Consider the following 13167-nt stretch of genomic DNA (forward strand, 5'->3'; position numbering starts at 1 on the left):
AAATTGTTGAACATGTAACTTTATTCTACCAATTTTTCTTTTTTAAAAAGAGAAACTCTATATTTGCGTAAATTACGTGTACCCTTCGATTGAAGCGTGGAAATATTGCATTTACCTCGTCAATAATTTCGAAATTCACCATTTATAAGAGTGAAACAAAAAGAAAGCTACATTTGCACAGATGAACCTTTAAGTAACAGATTTATAATATCAAAGTTTCTGTTCTGCCTGAAAGGGAGACAAATTAGCCACCTAAATACCTAATTGCTTTTACTTAGAACAAGAAATTAAAACACCTGCCGCGACAACATCCAAAACCGCAACGACCAGACGGATAAACCAATTCAACTAGACGGATATATTAATTAATTCCTTTGCATGATTTTAAAAAATGAAAAATGAGTTAACTTAAAAAGCATATTAAAAGTGTGGAAGACTAAAACTAAATTAGCGAAATAACTTGATTAGAATAAATGGTTTGAATTGTGAACTTTGGACTCAATAGTGATGTCAAAATTTAAGAAACACTATAATTGCACTTTAAATCTTAAAATTGTAGTAAACATGGACATCATTACGATTTCAAAAAGTAACGCGCTTTTTCGGCAAAAAAGAATTACGTTGAGGAAAAAAACTCCTTTTTATTTTCTCTCCTAATGTTTGGAATTAAAGAAAAAACTACTTTTTTTTTTGTGTCCGAGGGAAGAGGAAGGAAGCATGGAGAGCTTGTCGGGCGAGAGGATTTATAAATAAACCCGTCGCTGCTTCCCATCCTATTCGTCTTCTTCTTCTTCTTCTTCTTCTTTGTCATCGCCTTCAGCGTTAGTAGGGGGAGAAAGAGCGAACGAGAGAGATGAAGTACGTGTTGGTGACGGGCGGTGTGGTGAGTGGGTTGGGGAAAGGCGTGACGGCCAGCAGCATCGGCGTCCTCCTCAAGGCCTGCGGTCTCCGCGTTACCTCCATTAAGATCGGTACACGCCTCGGCCTTTCATATTCTCCCAAACCAAAAGATGTTTGTTTTTTTTAAAAAAAATTGTTTCTTGCTTGTTCTCGTTTCAAATCGTCAAAATCGTTTATTGAATCGCATTCCCCTCCCTTTTCCCTTTTTAAAAGATGGATTTTTTCCTTCCGTCCTTCTGATTTAATGGCGGACATAGGCATAAAGTTTCGGGCCTCATCTGAAACACAGATACCTGATTCACTCGTTCTTTGGATTTGGCAAAAATTTTTAGCAGTTTTCTTTGACTGAATGGCTTTTTGTTTGAACTTTGACGGAAAAAATACATTGTCGTGGATGATGTGCAGTATGGTCACGAGCAGACTGTTGTCTTTTCTAGTGTTTGCGTTTCTCATTTAGTTTTCTTAGAAAAAAACAACGTAACAAACAGTAACAGTCCGTGAAAATTCTTCATATCCTTATTTTTATACCAGGTGAGCTTCAATACTTCATCTTAAATTTCTAACTCTGCAATTTGTGGACTCGGTGCAGATCCTTATCTAAACACTGATGCTGGGACCATGTCACCGTTCGAGCATGGGGAAGTCTTTGTGTTAGATGATGGTGGAGAGGTAATGAGCACATCAGATATATATCTCTGATACGCGTCCCGTAATCTGGAAAAAAAATTGCTATTCGTTTAAGGATAGGGATACTATTATACTTTCTCAAGTCTAGAAACCATAACCTTTTCATGTAACTGGGAAAATTTTGTGCCAAATCCTTTTCCGTGAAAGGGCAGGAAATCATTTTCTTCTGTTGTTTCATTTCACTTCTTATGGCGTCCGTTCTTTTGGTTCCTAGGTGGACTTGGATCTAGGAAACTATGAACGCTTCCTTGACGTCAAGTTAACTCGTGACAACAATATTACAACCGGCAAAATCTATCAGGTGACTTTCATACCTTGGATGTTTCTGATCCTCAATTTTTAAATGAACTCGGTTTTGTCTTTGCCTATTTTTCTTTTAAAAAATTACTGTTATTCTCTTCTCATAATTTATTTTTGTCTGGTGAAAGCATGTCATTAACAGAGAGAGGAGGGGGGATTACCTGGGGAAAACAGTTCAGGTGTGCCTCTAATTCCTGAACCAATTTTACCTGTTCACGATCTTCTTGGCAAGTTTCTTAGTATCCCTTCACACCCGTCTTCATTTCTTTGAAGGTTGTGCCGCATATTACAGATGCCATTCAAGAATGGATTGAACGTGTGGCAATGAAACCGGTGGATGGTAAAGATGAACCAGCTGATGTTTGTATCATAGAATTGGGCGGAACTATAGGTAAGTTTCCTTCAGGAATTCGGTTTTAGATAGCAAAAACTAAAGTAGTCAAAAGATACACCAATTGTGAATTTCCTAAATATTTCCATATTCATCCAACTGTGATTTTAATTCAGGGGACATCGAATCAATGCCATTTATTGAAGCTTTGGGTCAATTCTCCTACCGTGTAGGTGAGAAGAATCGACAGCCAATTACTAGATATGTTAGTTTTAACTGCTTATTTTAGATCCTCCTCATGAACAAGATTTTTTTGATGTTCGCTCAGGGCCTGGTAATTTCTGTCTGGTCCATGTCAGTCTTGTACCAGTTCTCAAATCAGTGGGAGAACCGGTAATGACTACAAAGTCATTTCAGCTGAATATATTTCTCCGAAGTTTCATGGCTGACACTCTTTATATTCCTGTAGAAGACTAAACCAACTCAACATAGTGTTAGGGGATTACGTGGACTTGGGCTAGTACCACATATTTTAGCTTGCCGCTGTGAGAAGGTCCCTATTGAACTCTACTTTCATCGTTTTGGCTTCTTGTATCATACCACTAATTTCTTTTCTACTACTGTTATTGATCGATGGAAGTTAAATTTGATGCTTTTTTTGCAGCCCCTTGATGTAAATGTCAAAGAAAAACTTTCTCGTTTTTGCCACGTTCCAGTAATCATCTCAACTCTTATTCTTTGAGAATTTTTTCCCGGCTCTTTTTCGTTTCCTTCAGAACGAGAGTGCTTAATTTGATGGCAACAATCAACTATTTGTTTCTTTTAGGTGGCAAATATTATAAATCTCCATGATGTTACAAACATCTGGCACATTCCATTGGTTTTGAGGGTATTTTTTTTTGACATTACTATGAATACTCTCCATTGCAGAAATTATATCTTGCTATTATAGCATCCATATAAACATCCTTCTTGACCTACAGGAGCAAAAGACACACGAAGCTCTTTTGAAGCTATTAAACCTTCAAGGGTCTGTTTGTTACAAAGCTTATTTTGTTCCAATACGGTCATCTATTGGTTCCCTCCCTCACAAGTCAATTTTAACTTGTATAGATGCGCTAAGGAACCTACGCTGGTAGAATGGATGGGCAGAGCTAAACTCTGTGATATGTTGCATGAGCCTGTGAGTTTTCGTCTACCTTTGTGATTCTCAGTTAAAAGTACTTGCTAATCAAACGACTATTGTTTTTCAGGTGAAGATCGCTATTGTGGGAAAATACACTGGTCTTCCTGATTCTTATCTCTCTATACTGAAGGTGAATGTACACTTCACTTTGTTCTTCTTAAGTGCAATGGTTTTCCATCAAGACTTGTAACTCCGTGTGCATCTCAGGGCTATCATTGTTAAGTTGGCAACTCTTTATTTTGGTGTTAATTATTATAAAAATGAGTTCTTTCACTGAATTTGTCAACATTCTATGTTATTCCATCTTCAAAGCCTCGAGCAATAATCTCCCTGTTGAAATTACAGGCTCTTTTGCATGCTTCCGTTGAATGTAGGAAAAAGCTTGTCATAAATTGGGTCCCCTCATCTGATCTTGAAGAATCTTCTGCTGAAGAGGTATGTTTCCTTGATGTTCTAGTACCTCTTCCCGTCATTCCTGTCAAAAATTACAATAATTCTCATTTGTACAGACACCAGATGCATACAAAACAGCATGGAGGTGTTTGAAGGTAAGCTTGCTTTTTTACTTGAGAGAAATCAACGCCAAACATTCCTCGACTCTCTTAATCTGTAGTTTCGCTCCATTATAATTTAGATTTTGTATCCATGTTAACAAACAACCTTTTGTCTCAGAGTGCAGATGGCATTTTAGTACCAGGCGGTTTCGGAGATAGAGGGGTGGAGGGAAAAATTCTTGCTGCTAAATATGCCCGTGTAAACAAAGTTCCATATCTCGGTATTTGTCTCGGGATGCAGATTGCTGTCATAGAATATGCTCGCTCAGTAATGAGCTTGAGAGAGGCAAATAGCACAGAGTTTGATCCTGATACAGCTAGTCCTGTTGTTGTTTTTATGCCAGAGGTATCTCTCAACCTCTGTAATATATTTTCATCTTGTTTCTTCTGGAACATTTTCATGATTTATCGACACTGTATTAACAAAAAGGGCTCGAAAACTCACATGGGAGGTACAATGAGACTTGGATCAAGGAGAACTTATTTTGATGTTGCTGATTGCAAATCTGCAAAGCTGTAAGCAGAAAATTTTCGTTTGACTAGCAAAATCATATTTAGGGTTTTAGATTAATGATTGCAAACACTGCAGAATAAAAAATGGTTGACAAGTTATTCCTTCCGGTTTCTTTAGGTATGGAAACGCAAGCTTTGTCGACGAAAGGCATCGACACAGATACGAGGTTTGCCTTGAATCATTCTGTTGATTAGAGAGGTTTAATGTTAATGCTAGTCTAATAAGTAGACTTTAATACGACTACTGAGCTTGCTTGATCTTCTATTATTGTTCTTTTCCTGCAGTTTTGAATCATTAATTTTGCAGGTTAATCCCGAAATGGTTACAGAATTCGAAGAAGCTGGACTTGCTTTTGTTGGTAAAGATGAGACAAGGAGACGAATGGAGGTGGACATATGGATAATCTTCTTGCACTTATGAATTTCAGATTCTTTTTGTAGGTTTTGTTCATTTATATATCTCTTATCAACAATCATGCAGATTATTGAGCTGCCTACTCATCCTTACTATGTCGGTGTGCAATTTCACCCGGAATTCAAGTCTAGACCAGGGAAACCCTCTGCAGTTTTCCTAGGTATGCAGCATTTAGAATCTTGCATAACTTCAAGACGCTAAGCCAAATCCTATGCTCAAATTCAGCATACATACCTCAGTTATATTTACATGCATGATTAAAGTCAAATTCAATTTTTCGACAAAAATTTATTCCATATGTCCTTGGAGTTGGACCACGTTATTTGTTCAGAGATTCCTCTATGGAACTTCCTTTTCTATTATTTCTTTAAATCCTATGTTAAACATTGTTTAAATCTTGTCAGCATAGTTACGTTCTTGACAAATTCTTTTACAGGTTTGATAGCAGCATCATGCGGGCAGCTAAATGTTTGGCTGCAAGCTGTTGGTCAACCGAGCAACTTAAGATCTAATGGTTTCCCCAAGATCTACCAACAAAATGGGAGCAGCTTGAAGAAATCTCCTAAAAGTCTGCTTAATGGAAATTTCCACTCCAATGGAAACGGCGTGCATGTTTGACGTTAGAGTTGTTAACCCGGATATTGTTATGGCTTTTGTCTTGTGGTTTTATTGTCAGTTCTATTCTTCAGGTTTGCATTTGCACTGTACAGTTAGTCGATTATGAAGTCGAGTGTCTGCTCCAGTGTTTTAACAGGGAGCAGCAGAGACCATGCCGTCAGTTAGAGTTTCAGGTGTAGTTTCATTTCTTCTAAAAAAATGTTTGATTTTGATTAGACGAAGTTGGTTCCTTGACCTATTAGCGAATCAAGAGTACGTTGTTCTAAGAGAAGAAAGAAGATTTTTATGTATCATTAAGTTTCAATGATTAGTATGGATTGCTTTTATCTGATATAATTTTTCTCGCTTAACAAATTTGCATAACCTGGAAATAAAGTGCGGATAAAATTGAAGCATAGCAGCGTTTCCTACCAGTCTCGTCCTCCCTTCTCATCCCGTGCGCGCGATGGCAGAGTGCTGTGCTGTCCCTTCTTTGGTTGGCCGGAACGTTGAAGTACAAGAAGAGAGTCGATTTGTGACGCCGCCGGATTAGGTTTTTGGTCTGTTGGATCTGTCTGTGGTCTTAGATGGCGTGGAAGGATAGATATGGTGAGGAAGAGGACGGGGAGTGGGCAAAGTTCACGAGGGAGTGCGTCAAGACTCCTGGACATAGCACTCAGCGTCTACGTTTGAATCTTTCTGTTATATTTAATTAGTATTCTCATGGTTGGTTGCTTGATTTGCCTTCTGTGATCAGACATTAGATATCTGATCGTCCAGCAAGAGTTGATGTATTTGCAAAGGATACTACCACCAGCCAACCAAACTGCTGACAAACAAAAGACATGACGTAACACACGTCTTTTTGAATGTCTTCTCTCCACTACCTAAACGTCGGCCAACAACTACAGCAAGTCACGATCAACCTTTAATCGAATAGCAACCAGGAACCAGTACTCAAGCAACAGATCAAATGGGCCGGGGTAGGTTTTGATTTTGTGCTGACAAAGGAATCTGGTAAGGAGTCTGTAAACCACCCTTGTCATTGTCTTGTATAATGGATCCCTTACACAATTGCTGACTTTTCACAATGCTTTGATTTCCTTTCCTTGCTGAATTTTGGTGCTCTAGCTGACTCGCCGAGTGCCGAATGGCTTCTTAGACTTGTGTAAAGTAGAAGAATTTTGGTGTCCTGTTCTCAAGATTACAATCTTAATTCTGTACTGAAATATTATGTGCTTGGACTTGGGTAGCTACTGCTGCTTCTAACTTCCTGCTTCAGCACTGGAGGATTGTGGACTTTATTTCCCTACGCATTATGAAATGAATGCTTTACGTTTGCAGTTCAAGAACAGCTTTTCCACTGTTGAAGTCGTTAAAAATTCTTCTTCGGAATGACTGTCTTTTTTCTTTTTTCTTTTTTCTTTTTTTGTTTTCTTTTGGATAAGTCTGGCAATATAGTGGGTATTTGCTCTTTTGTTCTCTCTTTGGTGTGGGTTTGTCGTTCTCTATTCAGATTCATGCCTCTTTTTCCTCTGAATATGGCAGCCGAACTGACAACTAACTCAACACATAGGCAAAAAAAAATGTGAAGTGAGAAAATGTTTAAATCTTTTTTTTTTACCATCAGGTGTCGTCTTTTGCAATTTTTCACACATGAACTCTTCAAGTTCTCTCGATGAGCATTCCTGTTGACTTAACTTTTTTGTTGTTGTTGATGCTGCTTTAAATCTTGGGGTAAATAAACCTAGAAAAGAAGGAAAATTTGAGTTTCATTAATGATATATTTTTTCTCAGCTTGATCCCTAAGTATTAGATATTGTTAACTATCAAACATCATAGTATGATTTGCTTTCTTGGGATCTACTTTGAACAGAAATCTTGTAGTTTTAACTAGTACGTGATCTTAGCAGTGATTCAAACACAAAAATATCTAAACAAGTATTCTTATTGACCGTATGGAACTACTGATGACAAACTGGATTAGGAATAGCACATTTTGTCAGCCCAATATCCGGACAGTTCTTTGGCAAATACATATCAGGGCCAAGAAGAACAAGAAAATGAGGTAATTGAGTCAATGAGCACTTCATCTTAGCTAAAACCAAACACATGCATGATGCCTTGTGCGTGGCCTAAATGCAGAGACAATCCTGTGAGAGAAAAGATAGACCCACCACACCACCTGTAGCACAATCCATGTCTGATATTTTAATCATAATGCTTTCCTTTTCATCGTGCTTTCAAAGTAAATGTACCTGTTATTATTAGGAGTCTCCAAGCTTTTTCCATGATCCATTGTCCATGGTCGAGACATCTGCTTCCACCAGCCAAAACGAGGAACCCAGGAGACCAAAAAGACTTGCAACACGTGGATGCTCCACAGTGACAGCAAAGTAGACTGCCCACTCAATCTCACTTAAGAGATCTTTGTCCAGCGTTATTGTAGTAAACCTACAAGACGAAACATATACAGCTCAGAAGAGATTGCCCTCTTGGTGTAGGGTTTGGTAGCTTGTAACTTGTAAGGTGACATGCCTCTGGAGCATGGTGATTTCTTATAGGATAGTCTCTAGCACAGTAAAAGACAGTCTAATGGCCTGCAATAATTGAAAATATATATTGTGTATCACGTAGATTCAGATGAACTCTTGCCTGAATTATTCATCTACTTATTGATCGGCATGCAGCCTTCACAGTTCATGGTTCTTTCAAACAAAATCTTCATTTCAGAACACTTCTTCAGTTCCGTCCCTCGATCGCTCGCCTTTGTAGTTGTCGATAGGTCCGCCGCAGTGACTCGACAGTGATCGGACACCAAAAATCAAAAGGTTTTACTATTCTAGAGTTCTGCTGCTATTTAACAACCTGTAGCACCGAAATCAACAACAAGAACTGAACTAGAATTTCTTTGAAAAAAGTACTAAATAAATATTTGATATCGATCAGATTGCGATGCTCTACCGTAGCATAAGATCTTATCATAAAAACAAAACTGAATAAAATAAAATAAAAGAGTTCAGTAAAGTTGCAGGTGGTTCGACCAAAGTTAAAACGATAGTTTTCACCCAGATTTTGCTCATTTAAGAGAATCGGATTCGGAGAGTAAGAAATCAAGAGGCCTCCCAACTTTTGGAAAAGTCTACTATCAATTATAAATGCAAAGATTCGGACACAAGATTTATTAATCCTTATCCACCTTCATTTGTTCTTGTCCATTAGCAGCCACTGACTTCATTGCTGCTGTTCTACTTCGATCGTGTAGCTCCTGCACATGGGCGGATTAATGGGAAATATAATTCATTATTAAAATTATTAACATGAGATATGATACGCGTCCACAAAAGTACTAGATCACATACCACTTTAAGTTAGTTTCCAATAATAGACAGGATTACTGATTAATTAATTGATAGAATCATATCTTCCTTCCTACGTGTCGCACTCGCGCGAACGATTTCATTCATCGGAATATAGATGATGACGCGGTTGCCATCAGATCGCTATATGATTTCCATCTGACGGTCATGATCGATCGCGGGTGGGGGTGGCAGGACCACGCAGCGCAACCGAATCCGTCGCGTCACCGCGCGCGTGACGAAGGCCGCGGAGGAGAAGCGATCGTGGCCGTGCAGTATGGGCCAGGGAAGCTTAGTCGTTACGAGGAGACACGCGGCAGGAAGATGAGCTGGCCGTTAGGGAGTTCCAGGGACTACGGCACCAGCTGTAGGTAGGGTAAAATAGTAAAAATGGGCAAAAGAGGAGGGTGGTGGGGGCAAAAGCCTTGCGTCGCCGAGCTCAAATAAGCCATCACGTTCTTTAACCTCTCATCCTGCTACGGTCGTTTCCATCTCCTCCCATCCGATTCATCCCTTCCGATCTCACTTCTCGATTTGGGCGTTTGAAGTAAATCCTGGTAAAACCTAAGTTTTTTGTTTTCTTTTATCTCGATTCGCTGATTTGGAGATTTGAAGCTTGAGAAATGGTGGAAGCTCGGTGAGGCAAAGGTACCTCTTTTTTGCTGAATGCTCTGGCTCTGGAGTTGGTGGATAAGGAAATGATTCCGGCGGACGGTGGTCGACGAATCGACCTCAACTTCTCCGAGCATGCCATTTCGACGAGAAAGACGGTCGCGGCGGGAAGTGAGAGGAGAAGCGTCGTTCGTGTGTTCTTCGTCGATGCCGACGCCACCGACTCCTCGTCGAGCGACGACGAGCGCGGTGACCTCCGGCGCCGAGTGAAGCTCCACGTGCGTGAGATCCGGATCGAAGGGACGGCGCCGACGCAGCGCAGGAGGAGGGGGAAGGCGGAAAAGAGGTCGGGAGAGGCGCGCGAGCGCGGGGGGCGGCGTTTCCGCGGGGTCCGGAGGCGGCCGTGGGGTCGGTGGGCGGCGGAGATACGGGACCCGAACCAGAGGAAGAGGGTGTGGCTCGGGACCTTCAACACCGCCGAGGAGGCGGCGGCGGCGTACGACGAGGCCGCCGTCAGGCTGAAAGGGCCGAGGGCGGTGACCAACTTCGCGGAGAGGGCGACGTCCCCTCATTCTAAAAGAGGCGAAGTCGCAGCTGGGTCGCAATCTTCGCCGACGTCGGTGCTACAGTTCGGGGAAGACTGGGCGGCGCCGATCGAGTTCGCCGACGGCGGCTTAGAGGAGTTGGGAGGGGAGGCGTCGCCATTTTGGCTGCATGACTCCTACTATCGCCACTGGACGAGTCCGAGACTGAGTGACGTGGTGGAGTTCGGTGACTTGGACACCGAAGATTTCTGCTAACCGTCGGAGTTTCCCCTCAATTTTTTCATTTTTGTGGAGTGGGTTTAAATTGAGCAATATTTGGAGCATTTTTGACATGAAAATGGTGTGTAGTGGAGGAGAGTGGGCGGCGTTTCTTGGAATGGAATAGTGTTTTTTTCTGGGCTTTTTTATATGCCTTTTGTTTATCCTTTTCCATTTTAATATTGGACTTGGAATCGAGGACGACATCTTTTGAAGAAGATCGATAAGTTTCGCATTGGATCATCCAGACGGAAATTGTTTAAAGAGAGAATGTGGTTTGAAAGCGCCCGTGTACATTTATCCGTACGTGGGTGGTCCGTTTAGACTTTGGACGCACGAGAAGCGCATGACTCTGAGGCTAATTGGCGACTAAACTCGAAAGCAATATAAAAATGACACGACTGGTCAACTCCTCCTATGGCTAAACCTCAAGTTCATGTTGCTCCGTGGAACTTAATTGGATATACCTACCATCCAACAAAAGCATGACGAGTTGATGATGCCTGTGAGATCAACAAAAGGTAGGAGGATGCCGACACAGGCAAAATAAGCCGGTGGGGCACTCGAATAATATATATATGTGCGATCTATCAGATCAAATCATCTGCACTATCTTGGCATGCATGTGTCGACAACATCGCCCCAGAGAACAGTAGAGGCACTCTTAAAATGCATGCAAGACGCATGCATGCGCGATGAAACACTGGCCACTTGCGGAAACGAGACAGCACAGATGCACAGGAGAATGAGAGTCTTAATTATGAGCAACCCAGAGTTCTAAAATCAGATCAAGCTAAGCCAGCGAGGTTCAGGTTCAACCAGTCATCAGATTAATTACACATTCCAAAATGACTGAACCTTTTGATTTAGTTTGTTTATCTCTGCCCCCAATTGGTTGACTCGATTGTGGGGCTGAGTATAAAAACAGGAAGGGGCCACATAGAAGAAGAAGAAGATTCCACATGATCAAAACAAAGATATGGAATGCAAGCAGGCAAAGTAGAGCAAGGCATGCTCGACTGCAGCAGCAGCAGCATCACTCAGTGCACTTCCTGAGCATGTCATGTGAGTAGGACCAAACACGGTTGATTTCTCTCACACTAGAATTCATGGGCTGGCTGAAGAGATAAATCATTCGGCACCCACTGCACGGAAAAAGGTATTCATTAACAAGGTTAAGAGAAGCTCTTACATCAATTATATTTCTCCCTAGATTTCAGATGCTGGACCACTAGCACTGTAACTATGCTTAAAGTTTCATGTTTGTTATAAGATCAACGAAGCTTTTCTTCTTCTGCTAACTGCTACTTTTCTATAAGAAATTATAACATGAAAACAGGACATGACTCAGACAAGTATCGTGTTCTAGATTAACAAAAAGTTCCAATGTCTAATGATCTTTAATTGATAAGAATCACATAGCACATTTACAGATCAGAAACAATGTATTATCTAAAGCATGTGATGACCTACTTGGATTGGACCATCTACTCCTCAAGAGTCAAGAGTATCTATAGGCAACAGCCAAACTAGCAATAGCAGCAGCTACTACATCAAGTTGAGATGTAGATTTTTTCAATGAGTTATAATACTTGACTGTTAAGATATCCAGGAACTTTACTCCCACTAATACTTTTCAGAGAAGCATGCCTCGTGTCCTAGATTAATAATGGTCTTTCGAAGTCTCATCCTAGGTATCCATTGTCCAGTGCTGTGCCAACCAACAAATTCATTTGAATTATTCCAGTCAGTTTTCATAAAAACCAGCCAGTCCAGCTTGGTTTAAATTTTTATATAAATTTCTAGTTTCTTTCTGTTTCAAACTATAAAACGAGAGTTTGATACTAAAGAAAATTTCTAATGACTGTAGCAAAGAAATAGTAACATAACCATCTAAAACAAGAATTCAGTTATCATTTCATACTGAATAAAATAAATATTAAACCAAAAGAAACTCTGATTTGGTTTGTTTCAATTTCTAAAGGGGTTCATTTCAGTTTCTAATGGAATTCAGCTCAGCTCTTTCTACAAAACAAATAAAAATTAAATAATTCCTTCTGGGTTGTCAATTTGAACCGAATGGATAGTTCTATCTAACGCTGACAGAGCTCAAAACCTGTGACTCCAGATGAGGAAGAATGTGCGATATTAGGCAAGCCATGTCTTCATTTATTGATTCTTAATTTTCAAGGGGCTGAGTGCTAGAAGCATGCATGTGCTATGTCGTGTATCAATGCACAAAAGATGGCATTAAACAGGTGTGTCCCTTTGCCAAAGATGAGCTGAGCTGCCCCTCCAGGTCTTAAAAAGATCCCTGACTTTAGAATTAATGTCCATTTACTTCATAGTTTCCTTACCAGTATCTGTCTCTACATTGTTGTGAGGTGTGCTTACTCAATTTCCTATTTATGTCTCGTGTATGCTTGCCGACCTATATGAAATTAACGATGTAGTCCAAAAGACTACAAAAATATTTGGCTCCTTGTGAGAAAATAATCCCTTGTGGGAAAATGATAATTAAGCGAGACCATACTCACGAGATCAAGGGTACGTACCTTGTTTGCTGGAGTCGTTTCACTGTTTTAAGCGAGCAGAGACAATCTCCAGAGATCACTAACATGCGGCTAGCAGAAGTGGTGGTTGATCATGGTCGTGTAACTTTCGAAGACCAAAATTGCAACACTGTAGTAGGTCACCTTTCTCCAACCCCTTAGTCTTGACTGACATGAACAGACATACTAATATATTGCCCAAGGCGATTATATTCTGATATACAATTTTATAATTATTCGCCTTACTTTAACATTAGGGTTAATATTAAATCTATCATCATATACTTCTAAGTTTAACAAAACTTTTGTATACTTTCAGAGTCACTAACAAATTTATTACATTGTCTAACAAATTTAT

The 13167-nt window shown here is 40.2% G+C and overlaps 2 protein-coding genes across 3 annotated transcripts; both read left to right on the forward strand.

The window, feature by feature from the left end:
• Nucleotides 1-718: 718 nt before the first annotated feature.
• LOC141817038 (uncharacterized) lies at nt 719-5795 on the forward strand. Its single transcript, XM_074704759.1, has 21 exons — nt 719-971; nt 1490-1569; nt 1802-1888; nt 2016-2066; nt 2161-2278; nt 2395-2451; nt 2547-2611; nt 2688-2771; nt 2883-2933; nt 3045-3107; nt 3202-3248; nt 3332-3401; nt 3472-3534; nt 3750-3839; nt 3914-3952; nt 4077-4304; nt 4389-4474; nt 4590-4638; nt 4779-4859; nt 4953-5046; nt 5323-5795. Exons 1-21 carry the CDS (start codon nt 854-856, stop codon nt 5502-5504), a joined length of 1803 nt encoding a protein of 600 aa, XP_074560860.1. The 5' UTR covers nt 719-853; the 3' UTR covers nt 5505-5795.
• Nucleotides 5796-9320: 3525 nt separating this feature from the next.
• Nucleotides 9321-10406, forward strand: LOC141845745 (pathogenesis-related genes transcriptional activator PTI6-like). 2 transcript variants are annotated; one of them, XM_074733743.1, is made up of 2 exons: nt 9321-9399; nt 9476-10406. In XM_074733743.1, exon 2 carries the CDS (start codon nt 9541-9543, stop codon nt 10252-10254), a length of 714 nt encoding a protein of 237 aa, XP_074589844.1. In that variant the 5' UTR covers nt 9321-9399; nt 9476-9540; the 3' UTR covers nt 10255-10406. The 2 variants fall into 2 exon arrangements, with proteins under 2 accessions (XP_074589844.1, XP_074589853.1); XM_074733752.1 differs by having other exon boundaries at nt 9333-9389; nt 9458-10406.
• The last annotated feature ends 2761 nt before the right edge of the window (nt 10407-13167 follow it).

The sequence above is a fragment of the Curcuma longa genome, chromosome 1 (genome assembly GCF_044706935.1).
Source record: "Curcuma longa cultivar G26 ecotype Majalengka, Jawa Barat chromosome 1, ITB_CL_G26_1.1, whole genome shotgun sequence".
Classification (NCBI taxonomy): Eukaryota; Viridiplantae; Streptophyta; class Magnoliopsida; order Zingiberales; family Zingiberaceae; genus Curcuma; species Curcuma longa.

What these genes read in the sequence shown, in the direction of transcription:
- LOC141817038 (XM_074704759.1), top strand. Translation starts at nt 854, where the DNA reads ATGAAGTACGTGTTGGTGACGGGCGGTGTGGTGAGTGGGTTGGGGAAA. An exon ending in TCAAATCAGTGGGAGAACCG is followed by an intron (nt 2,612 to 2,687) that starts GTAATGACTACA and finishes ATATTCCTGTAG; the next exon opens with AAGACTAAACCAACTCAACA. An exon ending in GTGATATGTTGCATGAGCCT is followed by an intron (nt 3,402 to 3,471) that starts GTGAGTTTTCGT and finishes ATTGTTTTTCAG; the next exon opens with GTGAAGATCGCTATTGTGGG.
- LOC141845745 (XM_074733743.1), top strand. Translation starts at nt 9,541, where the DNA reads ATGATTCCGGCGGACGGTGGTCGACGAATCGACCTCAACTTCTCCGAG.